A 16,125-nucleotide genomic window follows, 5' to 3' on the forward strand; every position below is an offset into this window, starting at 1 on the left:
GACTTTTTTTTTCTGAAAAAAAAAACCTGAGATTGTAGTTCATTAGACATTGATTTAAGCTTTTAAGATAAATACCTATATATTTTAGGACAACCTTACATAGCTGTACCGACCCGGCGCCTAGTATAATTATGAAGGTAAATGTTGCTTTTCCACTGAGTCAGAGATGATTGGAAATGAGAGGAGACGTACGGGAATCAACCAGTTGGTAGCATTGGTTGTAATTCAACGGAGCGGATAAGAGATGTGGGTTACAACTAATGCTATTGGTTGGTTCCCGCACGTCTCCAATATCCAGAAACATAAACCATAGAAACAACAGAAACAATATCACGAAACTTAGCACGCTGATAACAAGCATAATTTAAATGTCTTTGCCGGGTACTTCGAACCCAGGAGCTCCAACTTTGTTAGCAAGATCACACCTAGGTATTATTAGCGAGACCGATAAACTTGTAACTTAAGTTTAATGCAAACTAAAAGTCACTTTGCAATAGCTTATACAGGGATAGGTACCAATTTTGTACCTTGTTGAAGTGACGTCTAATATGAATGTTCGATATCCGTGAGGCGGTTTATAAGACAAGTACCTACCTAGTTGAGCGCCAAGCCAATCGGGTCCCAAGCCAACGTAACTCTTGGCAATTCGGATTGGCCCAGAATTCAAATTAGTTTAGTTTAGAAAAACCGGCGTCTTTTTGTGGACACAATTATTTTTTAATACTACGTCGGTGGCAAACAAGCAAACCGTCTGCCCGATGGTAAGCAGTCTCCGTAGCCTATGGACGCCTACAACTCCAGAGGAGTTACATGCGCGTTGTCGGCACTAACACTCCGCACCCTCGTTAAGCTCTGGTAACCTTACTTTACTCACCGGCAGGAACACAACACTATGAGTAGGGTCTAGTGTTATTTTGCTGCGGTTTTATGTATGGTGGTACTTCCCCAGTTGGGCTTTGCTCTAGATTTGGAATGACATCCGCTGTGCTGTGCCCTACCACAAAAAGAGAGGTATGGGCATTGTGAATGTCATCTCGCTTTGTGTGGTAGCACAGCGGATGTCATTCCAGATCTAGAGCAGAGACCAACTGGGGAAGTACCTCCACCTTACAGAAAACCGCAACCAAATAACACTAGACCCTACTCTTAGTGTTGTGTTCCTGCCGGTGAGTAAGGTTGCCAGAGCTCAACGAGGGGGGGGGAGGGGTTTAGGTTCGGCAACGCGCATGTAACTCGCCTGGAGTTGCAGGCGTACATATAAAAAAAAAAAATAAGTCAAAAGTTTATGACCCAAGTCTTACCATGTTTACCGGCCATGGCAGGAACGGCAGCAATAGTCAGCGTAATACGGATAGTGGCAAAGACGGGCCTGCACCGCCAGGGCGCAGTTGCTCAACTTGTCTATGCATTGACCTGGAATTTTACAAAATGTTATCAGTGAAATTTAAGATCTAAGAACCGAACGTAATTGGAAAAATGAGAGACTTCTGAAGACTTTCTGGACTTAAAAGCTTTAGCGAAGTCGGCGCCGTCGATTGGACAGAAACAGCTTTGGACAGAGAAGCATGGCATGACGGTTTTTGGTGTCGGAGGCCAAGATCCATTTCAGTTGAGGTCGTCGCGCCACAGCAGTAAGTAAGTATTATCAGCAAAATATAAGGGTGGTATCACGTAAATTCAGTTTTTTGGTAATATTATTCGACTGTCCCCGTTTTTAGCTGGGAACCGGGTATGAAAACTAGCGCTGGGCATTTAATAATGCGTTTAGGATACTGATGGGTCTGCCTCGGTACTGCAGTGCATCGGGGATGTTCGCCGATGCCCGTACGGATGACTTTTACGCTATTATGCGTAAAAGAGCGGCATCCCTATTGCATAGGTTGCAGGGTAGCACCAACAGTCTCCTAAACGTATTTGTCGTCAGAGTGGACTGCCCACTGATGAGGCGTTGGAACCAACTGCATGAACCCAACGGACCAACGCATCATCGAAATAGATTATGTTAAGTAGTTTTAGGTATTTATTGTTTTGTTTATATTGTACTAACTTAGATATATAGGTAGATAAATAATAATTGTTGTATGTACTAACACTATATGAGTTTTTAGCTCGAAATAAATGATTTTCATTTCATTTCATTTAAATTTATTACGTTGAAACCTTTATTACTTTCCTTTTATGTTTGTAATAATAAAATTGTGTCTTTTCAAATAAATACTATATTATTTGAAATATTTTATGAAACTATAAACACCCACCATTAGCAGTCCGGTCTCTGGTATTCTGCATGCTTGGACTTTGATTTCTTGTCACTCGCTGTTGTGGATCTGTAACTGAAATACAATCGGCATGAAATAGTTACTCGTTTCAAGTTCAAAAAACAATCAAAGATGCTCATGCTGTACTTTACATTCAATCCTAAGTCAAATTATTGACAAAACTCAGATGGATCAAATGCGTTGTCTTCTAATCTATTCTCATTACCAAGTCTAGTATCAGTAGAAAATGCGGAAAAATTAAAAAATGTAGACGCGAAGTGTTATCGTCCCATTGAAAATTTGAATTTTGCTTCTTTTTCTACTGACAAAGTTGTTTGACAGACTATAGGTACCTACTTTTTTTCAGAGTTTAATAATTGAAAATTCAAAAAGGTATATCGCAAACCTAGCTACAGCTCTCAAAATCACACCGATTAGCGTTATTTACGCTTAGTGACTTCAGTTAATTTAACTTAGAAATGTATGAGCCGAAGCCATATTAACCAGCAGGAGGAGTGATGACCGCAGGCCGGACCGCGGGCCTCGTGGAGCAGCGCGCGGGCACACACGTGCGCCGCGCCAGGGGCCGCGGGCTGTCGCACTCGGCGTCGCGCGCCGCGCCCTCCGCGCCGGCCGCGCCGCCGCGCGCGCACCACACGGTGCGGCTCTGGACGCCGGCCTCGCAGGGGCCTTGGCACTGGAGAAGTGAAGGTAAAAACAATAGGAAAGTGCATTTCGTGTATCTTCTACGTATGTACGGAACTAATGTGAATTATTTGTGAAAGTTCTAATATGAAACTCAGCTTGTGTACCTAATACTACCTAGTCTAGCCTATATAGCCTAGAATAACCTATATAGTCTATCTAAACATGAACCTTCTCAATATATTTGAGCTATCTTCATAAATTAAATCATTCTGTCTGTTGAACAGTTGTCAGGTTTTCCGAGATGGGATTTTATTAAAAAATCTTCTAAAGACTTTTGGGTTCCTTACTAGGGTAAATATGTATCTACATAATACTAATATAATAAAGATATATTTACTTCGCTCCAATCACTCAGGTACCAGCTAGGAGCACAAGTGCCCCCGCAAGCTCGCTCACTTTCTGGCTTCGGTGCGCGGCACGAGCCGTCCCTCAGCCGGCGCCCGGTGCCCCCGATGCAGACCACTCCGCGGACCTGGCGCCCGCTGCATGCTGCTGAGCAGGGGGACCATTCACCTGGAATATGTATGGAGAGCGACTTAGTGATTTGCTTAAAAAGACACATCTGCGATTAGTCCGTCGTTGCGCAAGAATGAAAAAGAATACAAGTGTACAATGCATTCGTAGATAAAAAACAATAACGAAATGTATATAATGAACTAAATTATAGATGACGGAATTGCTAATAGCTTTATTAGAGTCGTATTTAAAGTCAGCTACGTTAGCACATAGGGCTTTTTGGGATTAGATACCAACCGCAACATATGCCCAGCTGACGCACTAGAATTCACAAAGTACTTGCATTTCACTAGTCAATCATTGGGAGTTACATACACTGCTAATTGGTTGAACATGCCTACGCGCGGCGGTGTATGCAGTCTTGCGGATCGGTCCACCGAACTCCTATGAAATTGAAGCTCACCTACAACACCAGCGAACGCATCTAAAAACACAGTTACTTGCTTCTTACCAGTGAACCATTGCGCGTCGCACTGCTTCCTCACAGAGCAGCTTTGCGATGATGCTGGCGCGCGGTGACTCGTGCAGCCGGCTGGGTCAGCACATCGGACTCCTCGAGATTGAACACCACCGCCGACACACCAGCCAACACACTAGAATGTCAGTTTTTCATTTTACATTTTGGTTGATAAACTCTATATAAACTGTATAAATCTATATTCATTCAAAAGTTTAGTTAAATGGAACAATACAAACCTCAGACCACTCAGTATATAACCATCCCCCACCACCAGAATGACTAAATGCTTGTTGACTTAGTGTCGGGCTGATATCATTCTCAGACGCGTTTCGTGCAAGCGATATAACTGGGCCATCATGGAAGGAATCAGTCCTGTCTCTCGGTCGGACCTGACGCCTAGTATCAGGTCTTGGAGTTTCAGTGGTGACGGTTCCATCGCAGTTGGGAATGTCGCAAAGTTCGTTGCTCGGAGGCATGGGAAGGGGACATTTTTGGTCGCTGACCTGTAAATCAAATGGGCTCTACAGTTAGATTAAGATAGCTCTGAAGCGATTTTGATAGCACGGATTGTGCAAGTGTTATTTACACGTTATCATTTCATAGAAGTTAGACGTTTAATATAACGCACAGTCTGTACTATCAAAATAGCTGCAGAGTTACCTTGGTCTAATTTTAAGTATTTTTGTACTAAAATAAAAGTAATTAACACAATCACAATAAGTTTGATTAAGTGTATGAATAAAAAAAAGGTTATATATACCTTAGTAATTCCTCGAGCATGATCTTGAACACAGCCAACAATTCTTGTCCGATGGGCAGGCCCACAAACCGGGCAAGGCCCCCATGCAGCGGCTCTCCACCTTGGCGGGCACGGAGTGACACCACACCGACGTCGACGCGCCGGAGGAGCACTCCCTGAGCAATGAACTGAGGAAACCTCTCGATCACGACCGGTTAGTTTGTCTACTTCCACACATCTGAATTTACCAATCTGAAGACCTCCACCACATGTTCGTGTACACTGAGTAAATGAGAGTATCTTCCACGTGAATCTTCTTTCTCCGATAGCGTTTGAATCTGATTGGTTTTCAATAGAATTCTGATTATGATTTGGCTGTCGTGATATGGACGGATCTTGAATAGGATGATCAAGAGCTCTTGTGTGGGACTCTGCATTGTAGTGCCGATGATGTCGTTGGGGATAATGAGGCTCTGGAGGGCTGGCTGTGGGTATGTCGTTTGTTTCATCAGGCTCCGTGTCGGTTAAGTATTCATACTTTATGTTCGGGTTCGGCTGAGTGTACAGGATCTGGAAAAAACGGAAAATCAGTAAATGTAAATACGAGTATAGAATAGATAAGTTTTCAGCAAAATGCTTTAAGGCTGCACCCAACGCCAACGGCCTCGCGTGTTTGGACGGAACTTATACTCTTCACCGCACCACCCGCTGCAAAAGATCGAGCGGGCAGAACTATTATGCGTTCGAAATAGAATTACGCTAGCTCCCGCGCGCAACGCGGCACAGGTCCGTCCAGCGACATGACTTGCCCCGCACAGACTATACGGACGAGAGCGGGGTAATGGTAGAAATTTGGGCGGGATTAAGGCTTATTTTTTTCGAAATTGAGGCACAGTTTTATGAATTTGCAAAAAGCAAAAAAAAACAAATTATTTTACAATGTTTTGTGAGAAATATTATAAAGTTTCATATATTTTCGATAAAAGTTGCAGTAGAAATAAGGTTACATTAATACAACTGAAAGAAATAGGGGTGACTTCAAGATTTGTTTTCTCCACTTACTTTAATTAAAATAGATTTTCAGAAAAACCATATCATTGCTCATATCTTGTAGATTGTTGTTTCTGGTGCTTAAAAAATGGTTCAGAGTAACTCAGTTTTACGGTATTTTGCTGGACTCTTAACTAACACTTAACTTTAACTTGTTTAACAAGTGAGCAAATTATTGGTTGCAAAAATTTTAGTAACTTGTATATTTAAAAGCAATAGAAGCCACTAGGCCTTAATCTGCTGCTGCCGTAAATGCACTACTCGTAACTTAATGGCTGTTTTCATAAATAACAAATGGGATCCATTCTTTAAGGCGCCTTCTAAAATAAGATCGCCAGCAAAATATAGTTACTCTGCTTACCATAATATCCACGGGATGGTGGAGAGGTCCGTGCGCGAAGACGGTGTCGAGGCCCGCGGTGCGCGAGTACTTGAACCTCGCGCCTGCGGCTTCGTACATGCCGGGCGCACTCACAGCGAATTCGCCATTCATTATGTAGGACCCGTTTGTCACTTTCAAAGCTGAGGACAACACATTTTAGGGTTCATTCGCTTTTTTCTTGCTGTAAACACACATCAAATAGAGCATTTCGAATCTTGGACTATTTTATTGTAACTGCTTTATACCATATCCCATAACAAAGTTAGATCCAATGACAAATCTATTTTACAACTAGAGTCGAAAAACCTGTACCATTATCTAGGTGAAACGAAATTATATGTCATATAAGGTATCCTCACTTTAGAGCCGAGAAAGCTTTTGCATGATGAGAGATTCTACCTGACTTGCACTTTGCAAATAGGTAGCTAAGTCAGGTAGAATCTCGTGTATAAAATTCACATGAACATTCAATGAAAACTGGATCGTTAAACCATACATTTGATTTATGGTAAACGACCAGTTTAAAGAATTCTCTTTCGTTTCGAGCCTGCAATTTTTTTGCCAACGTTTCAGTTACCGGATTTTCTTTGTCAGATTGCATTATTTTCCAAAATTGTAACTTTTTCTAAACTTCGAAAACGAAGGCAAAGAAGACATCGTGAAGAACCCGTTACGTTAGGTAAAATTTCTGACCCTTCTGAAAAACTGAGACAAGTATTCTTAAGCATTATGATAGATCACCATTTTCATTGTATTTATAGGTGCGAGAATTGAGCCCCTGGAAGTAAACGCGGCTATCCTTTAACAAGCCGCCAAACGCAAGCGCATACTGCGTCATGCAAATAATTAGCCAGAAATTGTGAGAACGACTTCTATTCGCACAATTCGCGTAGGAGTCTATTGGCGGCAGCCTGTGCAATTTCGGCCTGTGATGATATTTCTATAGCTTACATGGCTTAGGCAAACTGCAAGCGTTGTGTAGAAATCTAGAGACCCATCGCAATTGTATTTGACATACGATTGACGATTGCAGAATTAAAGGTTCTCTAAATCATTGTCGAAAATAATTTTGCAGAATGATGTTATGCAACCAATTTTTCACATAATTTAATTTTTCTGAATGATCACGAAGTAACTCAACACATTTCCCAATCTAACGGTTAGCAACTGTATGTTTGAATATCAACTTTAAAATACAGTTTTTAAAATACTACCGTTTCAGCAGAATGAACTTGTATGTGTAATAGAAAAAAAAAGAAAGTTTATTTTTGAAAATAATATCCTAAAACGAAAATTAGTTAGTTCTGGCGTCACTGTTTGGTCGCAATTAACCTAACGCCTTTATATATAGTACATATGGATATAATTATCTGAATACCTACTAGTAGCCTCAGCAGGTGTAGGGCTTTTAGAGTTCGTGCGAAGAGGGCGTACTATAAATAATAGAACCACGGAAGAAATTGTTAAACTGTTAGAAAACACACAATTGTAAAAGAACGTTATAACCCTATGCAAAAGTAGGGGCCCATCTTACACTGGTTCGACACACGTTCGGTGCGTCTGCACTGTAAATAGTTGATATAACAATTTCTGTGCAATTTCGCCTAATCGATTCGACATCGATCTTTGCACCAACGAACACTTCATCTGTCGATTAAGATCTCCAAGTGACCTATTTAGTTCGTAATAAAACATTAATCACAGCGAATAAAGAATCGATACAAATAATAATTTTGTTTAAAACTGAAATGAAATGAATACATCCATACAAACTATGTAGTAATAACCCCATGCATTGAATGAATATTACGTAGATTTATCGGGGTTTTGCTTGCAGGCGAAACGACGAAAAAATAAACAGGACCAAAATTTGAAGCAAGTAAAGCAAAATGAGTCTTTTTGTTAATGTGACTGTATCGTAAGCTGTCGATCACCTACCGATATAGTTCTCGCTGGACACGATCTCCGAGATGTTGAGGCGACATGCCCCGCGCGGGACCGTGGTCACGTAGGAGTAACCAAGGGGCAACCTTGGCCGCGAGAACAAACCGGAGACCAGCCGGCGACCGCATCGCACCTCGCGGGATGCGGTTGAGCCGAGGACTCCTTCTCGACCGACAATCTGGAACAAGAAAAGGACAGGTTTAGTATATTTTTCATAATATTTTAAATATCATACATACATATAGGCATCCACGCGCATTCACTTCTTCATTCACGTCTCTAAATGATAAAATTTTCATTCTAAACTTATAAACGATAATAAATACCCAATACACTTGCCCCACTTGTTAAAGTAAGTACCTACCGTAAACCATAGTATTGAGGTAGGCACTTTTATGTACAAAAGCAAAGCTTAGAAGTGTTAGCCCTCAATTAGTTTATTTTTGTACCGTAAATTCTTAACCAATGCCTAAAATGTCTGAACGAAATTCACACGACGCACTGGTCTGCTTGATTACAATTGGGTAAACGGGCACATATCGCTCACCGTTCTTTTGACTATATGGTACATATCAATATCAAAGATCAACAAACTGTTACCCACATTTTGCACCGCGTAATATTTACTATTTCCGTATTCTCAATGCGGGTGCAAGTTTTCTATACCGCATATTATATCTCAAATACTTGTTTAAGTAGACGTGGATGCATTCCTCTGCGAAATTATACCCGCCTGTCGACCGCCCAGATTCTGCGCCGCCGTGACATGCGCGGACAACTTAATCCTCGGCTTGCACGTGAGGCCTTCTATTATTTAAACACTTATGGACTTCCGAGAGTAATTTTGAGTGACGTTTTTATGCAGTTTTTATTTTATAGTATTTATTTCGTGTGGTAAATTGTATTAACTAGATCGCTTGTGGACTCAATGTTACGTGCACATTTTGCACTTTCAGCTCAGTCGATCCCTCGAATCCTCAATAATCAAGAGATCGTGTCCTAATCTTAGATTTCCCCGCAACAAGTCGTCGCCAGCATTATTTTGAACCATTCTTAAAGCCTACTGGTAAGACAATTTGTTAGTTTTCACTTGTAGGTCAGTTCAACTTGTTGGTCTACGGTCCCTTGGTCTTTTGCAGCCTTTTCGTATTGTCAAGTTTCTGTGCCATGTGTCCGAAAACTTATAAGAGATTTTCTTTAAACTGTATTTAGGAATTTAAGTATGAGCTCATTCATTGAACCATACCAGTATATCATTGTAACAATTTTCCCTTCAAATCAATATGTTTAGACGAGACATAGGTAGGTACCTACACGCAATCATGTCTCATTTAAACAATTAATACTTCAATTTGTAAAGAAGTAGAACTTACATTCCTGTTAAACAATATCATCGTGATTGAAAACGTATTAATATAATCCGTTACCTACGAAGCTCAAGTATGTATGTAGGTACTTAATGCATAGCTATCTCATGAACAATCATAATTGTGAAATACTGACTCAATCCGCTTGTAAATACTGCACTTATTTCAAGAAGATAATCGTGTAGTTTCGCTGTCGGCAAGACAAAGCGTTGCTCCCGCTTGCACCTTGTAAATATCTGAGTCATCCGCCATAATTATAATCTTTCTAAACTAAGATAACGGATTTTCATTTATAAGTTGCATTTTGCTGGAGAATGTACTGTTTTGATTGTGCAATCGTAATTAATGAACTTTTGCTCAAAGATCGTTAAGTGTTAAGTGTTACCTTAAAAATGTACACAGGAAATTGAAAATATTTTATGAATTTGAATTGTTGTAATTTTAAATAACATATGAAAATCAGTATTGGCGATTTTCTTTTGAAGTCGTTCTCAATTCCTAAATTAAAAGCAAAAAAATAGCATTAATTATATGTAAATGTGTGGCAATTAAAATAAATCCATACTTATAATATAAAGTAGACGTGAAAAAAGACTAACACTCCATAAAACTACTTTAATCACGACCTGTTTATGAACATAATTAATTTGACAGTAACTAGGAAAGGAAATGTGAAACTAGACGATAGAAATCACGTAATATTACTATTCAGAGTTTATTGCACAAAGTGGTCTCATTATATTAAGGACCTCAATATCTGACCACAAAATTGGAAGTTGGAAGCATAATTCGACTATAATTTTTGAAAGCTCAAGACATCACCTTTGTTGTGATGGTGTTGAGATCTCACTAAATTAGCCATGTAGAAAATATAAAGGTATTAGGTACCCGATTTTCAAATAAGGTTTAGAACATGTAGTTGCAGGTGAGGGGTAATATTATTTTCGAGCTTAACTCCGAGATACGTCTGCATTATTAAGAATTTACGATGATTCACTTTATCCATAAATATTATGCGCACTTTTATTACCTACATATATGTAAAATACTATGTTGTGAGCTACACAAAATGCATTTTTTGGTTAACATTTATAATTTACAGAGCTGAGTAGATCTCTATCAAGATTAATCTTCAAATCTGTAAATTCTGACTTATTTTGTAAATATTATACTTGTAAAAAGCATTTTTACGACTACTGACAAATCGGAAGTTCGCGCGTTATTACCTCTTTTACAAAATTAGTTATAGTCTGCATATTATGAGCTAGTACTAAAACAAGTCGAATTTGTCTCCTGTAACCTCAATGAAAGAGTCATAAAAATGATTGAAGTATTAATTTTAATAATTTGGTCGCTGTTAATTGTTCTCGTAGAATAGCAAATGGTGCTAATGACAGCTTTTGGACCATAAAAATTAACAAGTCAGGAATGTGATTAGGCGTTTGATCAATTAGAACAAGTTCTTGGTATGACAGTTATTTAATTGTACTCCAATCAATGTGGAATGTGTCGATTTTTACAAGCTTTTATTTAACTTGGCCTGTTAGTTACTGTGGGTCAAATCATGAAAGCTAAAGTTGACCCACTTCCCGATTTACGATTGAGCTGATATCTTGCATGCATATGTAACTCGGTTGACAATGAGACAGGAGGTGGCCATGGGAGCTCTGTGATAAATAACGCAAACTAATTGTGTTTGGGGTTGTTAGATTTGTCTCAGTGAGTATTAGTTGCCCGTGGAAAGAAAAGTACAGTCAGTTATAAGAGCTTATACCTACCAAAATTTTAATTTTTGACGGGCAATAAGAATGGGGCCAGTACAGCGCGCAGCGGTGTCACACACACGAATTCGAGCCAATCGTGCAGTCTAACGGCACAACGAGATTGGTTGATGACTTCGCATCAGAAGCGCGATTGGTCGCATCTACCTTAGTTGCGTTAGACTGCACGACTGGCTCGAATTCGTGAATGACAGCACTGAACAAGCACCATTCTTAGTGATCGTAAGGCCAATCCTTAGAATATAAGTCAGTTAATGATACAAGTTTAAGCTCCGTGTAAAGCCCGTCAAGCACATTGAACCAATTTTTTTTTTATTCAGAAACAAACAGTCATTCAATAACATTGAACAGTAGATTAAGCAGCAGTAAATTGACCTATAGTTTCCTTAATTTACATATCAACATACGAAGCTAATGCACTTTTTAAAAACACGAAAAAAAAGACAATTTTTTTTTATATAAGTACATAAATAACTTTGCGTATGTGTGTAGTATTTCTGGGGTCTAGCCAAGATGACAATCATGCCACGATAAATGCCAAACTAAAAGAAAAAAGCGTGTCGGGATGACAGATGCTACGAAAAGTCACGTGACTATTTTAATACATTATGTAAGTTTCCATTGACGTTTAGTCATAGCCTTATTTTATATTAACCTAATTTTTGGATGGCATAATTCAAAGTCATATCCAAAGGCTGTTACGGCAGAGGTATATCTCAGAATAACTATGGAAAAATAAAGCTGAAAATATCAGAATCCAATAATTAATAACAGAAGACAATCCGCAACTGATTTATTCCAAATATGATTACCGTAGTTAACTTGACTAGCAGGCAACTCCTTTGATTGGACTAGATGTTTCAGGAATTCTTTTGCAGTTATTGAAAGAAACGATTCAAGACAACAAGTAGCCCGTGAACTATAATTGACAGTGACACCAATACATCTAACAGAGACGTGCTTCGAAGAATTGTTTCGTATACAGTGTCTAGACAACAGTTTTGTGACATGAATTAGGTAAGCACTAACCCTTATAGCCCGTTCTACCAAGTTTGCTAAATTGCAAAAATACTTTTCCTTATTTCTTAAAATTTCATACATGTAGTTAAGTTTATCTCGTCACAATGAGTTCCAGATTAATCTGATTAAGGTATTAAGCGAATAAGAGAGTGTAGACGGGCCAATTATTTATTTTGATATCGCTTTTTTCGTTGAAAAAAAAAGTAACTTTGAAGAGCTTCTCATTCTGAGTGTTTGTAATTTTCCATTGAGTTACGAAAATTCCATAAGTTTTCGTAACTCAGGGGAAGAATTTTTGGGACGTACGGTGAAATTGCGCTTATATTGTACTGAATAGGAAAATTAAAATCTTCTCTGCTTAATCAGATTAATTGGCAACTCATTACGACTAGATAAACTTAAATATACACAATTTTAAGAAGTAAGGAAAACACACGTTTTTTATGAACCTTTTAACCACCGTAGAATGATATTTAAGTTATATAATATCCAGCTAATTTTCACTTTTTCTTTCGTATATGACATTTGTTTTCGTTAACACTGTTTTATTAGTTACGTAGCCAATTTAGGGATTCATATAAATATCGCGTGATCGGAAAATGCTCATTTGCCATTGATTTTAAGTCAAGCTATTGGTCTAAAGCTTGATGCGTGAAAATAAATAAAATGAATGCTTCAAATATGTGAGAATAATTAATTTATTAAACGTGACGGATTCGGCCTTATACTATCCATTACGTGGTTACCCTAGAAGCCCACATCAATAAAAAACATGATTCAACAGCTCGTTAACTTGTTATCCGTAAACCATGTACATTAGTGTAATAATTTGATTTTATCGCTTTTATAGCCATAACTAATAGAGATATTATACGAAAACCCTCACCTTCTTTTTAACTAACGCATCATCGAGTAAAATGAACTATGTGCTGCAAAATAATAAAGCTCATGTTTGATGCTTGGCCAGAATATTTAAAGTATTTTTTTAAAATCGTGACATGTCAGGTAACAAGAGCAATCAATTATAAATTGATAATTAAGTAGTTTTATTTTAATAACGAAGATTGAAACACAATAAGGACTTAAGAAATTCAAGAATAAAATATAGCTAGATCGATTTTTAGTTTTTGGTTTCACTGGTCATACATTGTTATTTTGCTCGATATTATAATTTTTAAAATCGCTAGAGCGTACACCAGCTGTTACGATTTGACTTTAAAAGCATTTGAGCAATCACTTAACATTATTGTCTCGTAAAACTGGAAAATCATAGAATATGATTCCTAAGTGCCAGTTAAAAAGGATATTAATGTTCTGTCTGTGGATTTTAGTAGTAGTTAAGTGATCGTCTTTATTTGGTACCACAAATGTCTTAATTCAGATTAGAAAGCCTGATGTAGGTAGGTGGGCTATTATTGGCTGTTTCATTATTTACCTATCCAGTTACACTTGGGATAATTAATATTGTTTTTAAATCAATGTTTAATGATACGATCCTCCAACGCAATACGTTACGTACGTTAAGCCAACTAATTTACTTAGGTATTGATAATAATAATATGGTCTCAATATTGTTTTAGTCATCATATCATTTGATATTTACCACTTGCTTTTCGGTGAAGGAAAACATCGTGAGGAAACCTGCATGCATCTGCGAAGAAATTCAAAGGTGTATGTGAAGTCCCCAATCCGCATTGGGCTAGCGTGGGGACTATAGCCCGAGCCCTCTCGCGCATGAGAGGAGGCCTGTGCCCAGCAGTGGGACGTATATAGGCTAAATTATTATTATTATTTATTATTATTGTTTTAGTAACACATTAAATTTTACAACTAATGTTAGTAAGTACACACACACTTATTAACTATCCACATATTTACATTTAATATTTTTCATTTTATTTTTATGAGGTGAGGTCAAAACTGTCACAAGTGACCATGATATACGATATACATTACCGGTCGTGGAAAAAAAATAACTATGCTCTGGTAGCTAAGACTGAATTGAACAGACACAATTATTTTATAGCACTTAAACCTAGGTCTAGTTTAAGTTTGCAGTTATATCAAAAATACACACTGTGTTATAAAAAAAATTGCTCAAAATTCTCACTTTATTCTTGCGCAACTAAAACAATTCTGAAGATACCACTACCACATTGCAATATAATGAGCAAATCAACACGATTTATAGAACAGAGTCCACATGGCCCTGCCATCTCTGTAACTAACCTACGCTAATGCACGGCCCAACATTAGAAACAGTAATGGCAGTTTTATGAGCCTGGTTAGCCCTTATTTAACACTGTGCTACTTCAAACGCACTAATAAGAACTAGCAATAGATTGTGTACAAAGTCAAGAAAAATATATGGACCCTAAATTGCTTCTCTTTGACTACAATCTCGTTAGGCTGTGTTTTACTTTCTGGGCCTTGGCAATTGTTATTACCTCACAGTACAATATGTTTTCGTCTCGTAAATCGCCAGTTACGAAAACAGACGCCTAAGCCTACAGCCGTTAATGTTCAACGCGGCTGACAAACTTTATTGTCACACGTGCAGTAGAGTGTTTAGCAGCAAGTTCGACCTCGCCAGCCATATGAGGGCTCACGATAGACAACGTCCATAATGATTATTTAGGGTCGCCGTCAATCGAAAGCGATGAGGAGCGCTGTATGTTCTAGAAAGTGCTTTGTATGACAATTAAAAATATGACAAAAGTTGTTATGCGACCAGAGGGAGTCCCACTATAAATATAGTACTTAAATGAATACGAGTAATCTACGATCCAATTATGTATTTATATATGTGTCATTGCGTTTGTGTTTTTATGACTGCAGACATGTCAATGTTTTTTTACAGTTCTATTTACGGAAATGTATAAGATTGACTCATAACCCTTCTTAGGGCATTAATTACAATTTTCTTATTTCGCGGCGGTTTTTGTGGCGCCACCTGCAGTGAATCATACTCCTAATGGATCTAACCACAGTGTTTTGATCGAAACTACTTAATGTACCTATGGATTGAGACCATAGCTAAAGAAATTAAGAGGATTCATTAGTAGTCATTTTTCCATACAAACGTTCTCAACATTTTCCTGTCTGGATTTTGGATCTAGATCAATATTTTTTTTATATGAGTTCGCCAGTATCTGTGTGTTTGATTTTTACGTTTTGCTTTTTTTGATATTCTTGCTTTTATAAGAACTAGGTGACTTCAAACAGCGCTAAAACGGCCAAGGAAATGCGTCGTAAACAGACGCCTAGCATATAAAATCGGCAACAATAAATACAAAAATCAAAAGGGTCAGACACAGATGATTTATTTTTCATTACGTACCCAAAATTTCATTACGATTGGTTGAGTTTTTGAGGAGGAAAATGTTTAGAATGAAATCTCGATTTCTGAGATTTTTACGTAGGATTTTTTGCCTGAGTTGTAGCTTTTTCCTTATCGCACTAATTTCCGTCAGCGCGACGGAGATATTTAGCTAAAATTCTCAAATCTGAGAAGGGGCTCTGCTGATATATCCTATACCTTGTGTTTTGTTTTTGTTTGTCAGCTTATAAAAGAAAATGTGACGCTATAATTACGTAGTTTATGTACTAAATTTAAGCAAGAAAATAATTTTAAAACAAGTTCTCGTTAACAACAAGAAATATAAAATTAAGTTTCACTACAGCAAAATATTAACCTTTAACGCTTCGAATCCTTAATCACGGAGGGTTTATGGTAATTTGCATAGATTCACTAATGCTATTTCTGGCGCCAGGCTCAATGGTGTGAATTAAAGATTCGCTCGTCTTCTGTTTCAAACTGATCAAATTTTCGCGTCCAAGTAATCTAATTAACTCATTTATCGAAAACATAAACTGAGTCATTCTACTAGTAATACTACA

At 38.1% G+C, this 16,125-nt stretch overlaps 1 protein-coding gene across 3 annotated transcripts in view; it reads right to left on the bottom strand.

Moving 5' to 3' along the window:
• Nucleotides 1-1,301: 1,301 nt before the first annotated feature.
• LOC133527540 (thrombospondin type-1 domain-containing protein 4-like) overlaps nt 1,302-16,125 on the bottom strand; it is a 162,566-nt gene continuing 147,742 nt past the window's right edge. For all 3 annotated transcript variants that reach the window (XM_061864589.1, XM_061864591.1, XM_061864592.1), the window contains 9 exons: nt 8,052-8,235; nt 6,093-6,253; nt 4,703-5,251; nt 4,179-4,445; nt 3,934-4,075; nt 3,304-3,479; nt 2,763-2,955; nt 2,259-2,333; nt 1,302-1,413 (listed from right to left, as the gene is read on the bottom strand). In XM_061864589.1, coding sequence (XP_061720573.1) covers nt 1,307-1,413; nt 2,259-2,333; nt 2,763-2,955; nt 3,304-3,479; nt 3,934-4,075; nt 4,179-4,445; nt 4,703-5,251; nt 6,093-6,253; nt 8,052-8,235 — 1,854 coding nt within the window. In that variant the 3' untranslated portion in view covers nt 1,302-1,306. The remainder of the gene's footprint in view (nt 1,414-2,258; nt 2,334-2,762; nt 2,956-3,303; nt 3,480-3,933; nt 4,076-4,178; nt 4,446-4,702; nt 5,252-6,092; nt 6,254-8,051; nt 8,236-16,125) is intronic.

Source organism: Cydia pomonella, chromosome 18 (assembly GCF_033807575.1).
Source record: "Cydia pomonella isolate Wapato2018A chromosome 18, ilCydPomo1, whole genome shotgun sequence".
In the NCBI taxonomy this organism is placed as follows: Eukaryota; Metazoa; Arthropoda; class Insecta; order Lepidoptera; family Tortricidae; genus Cydia; species Cydia pomonella.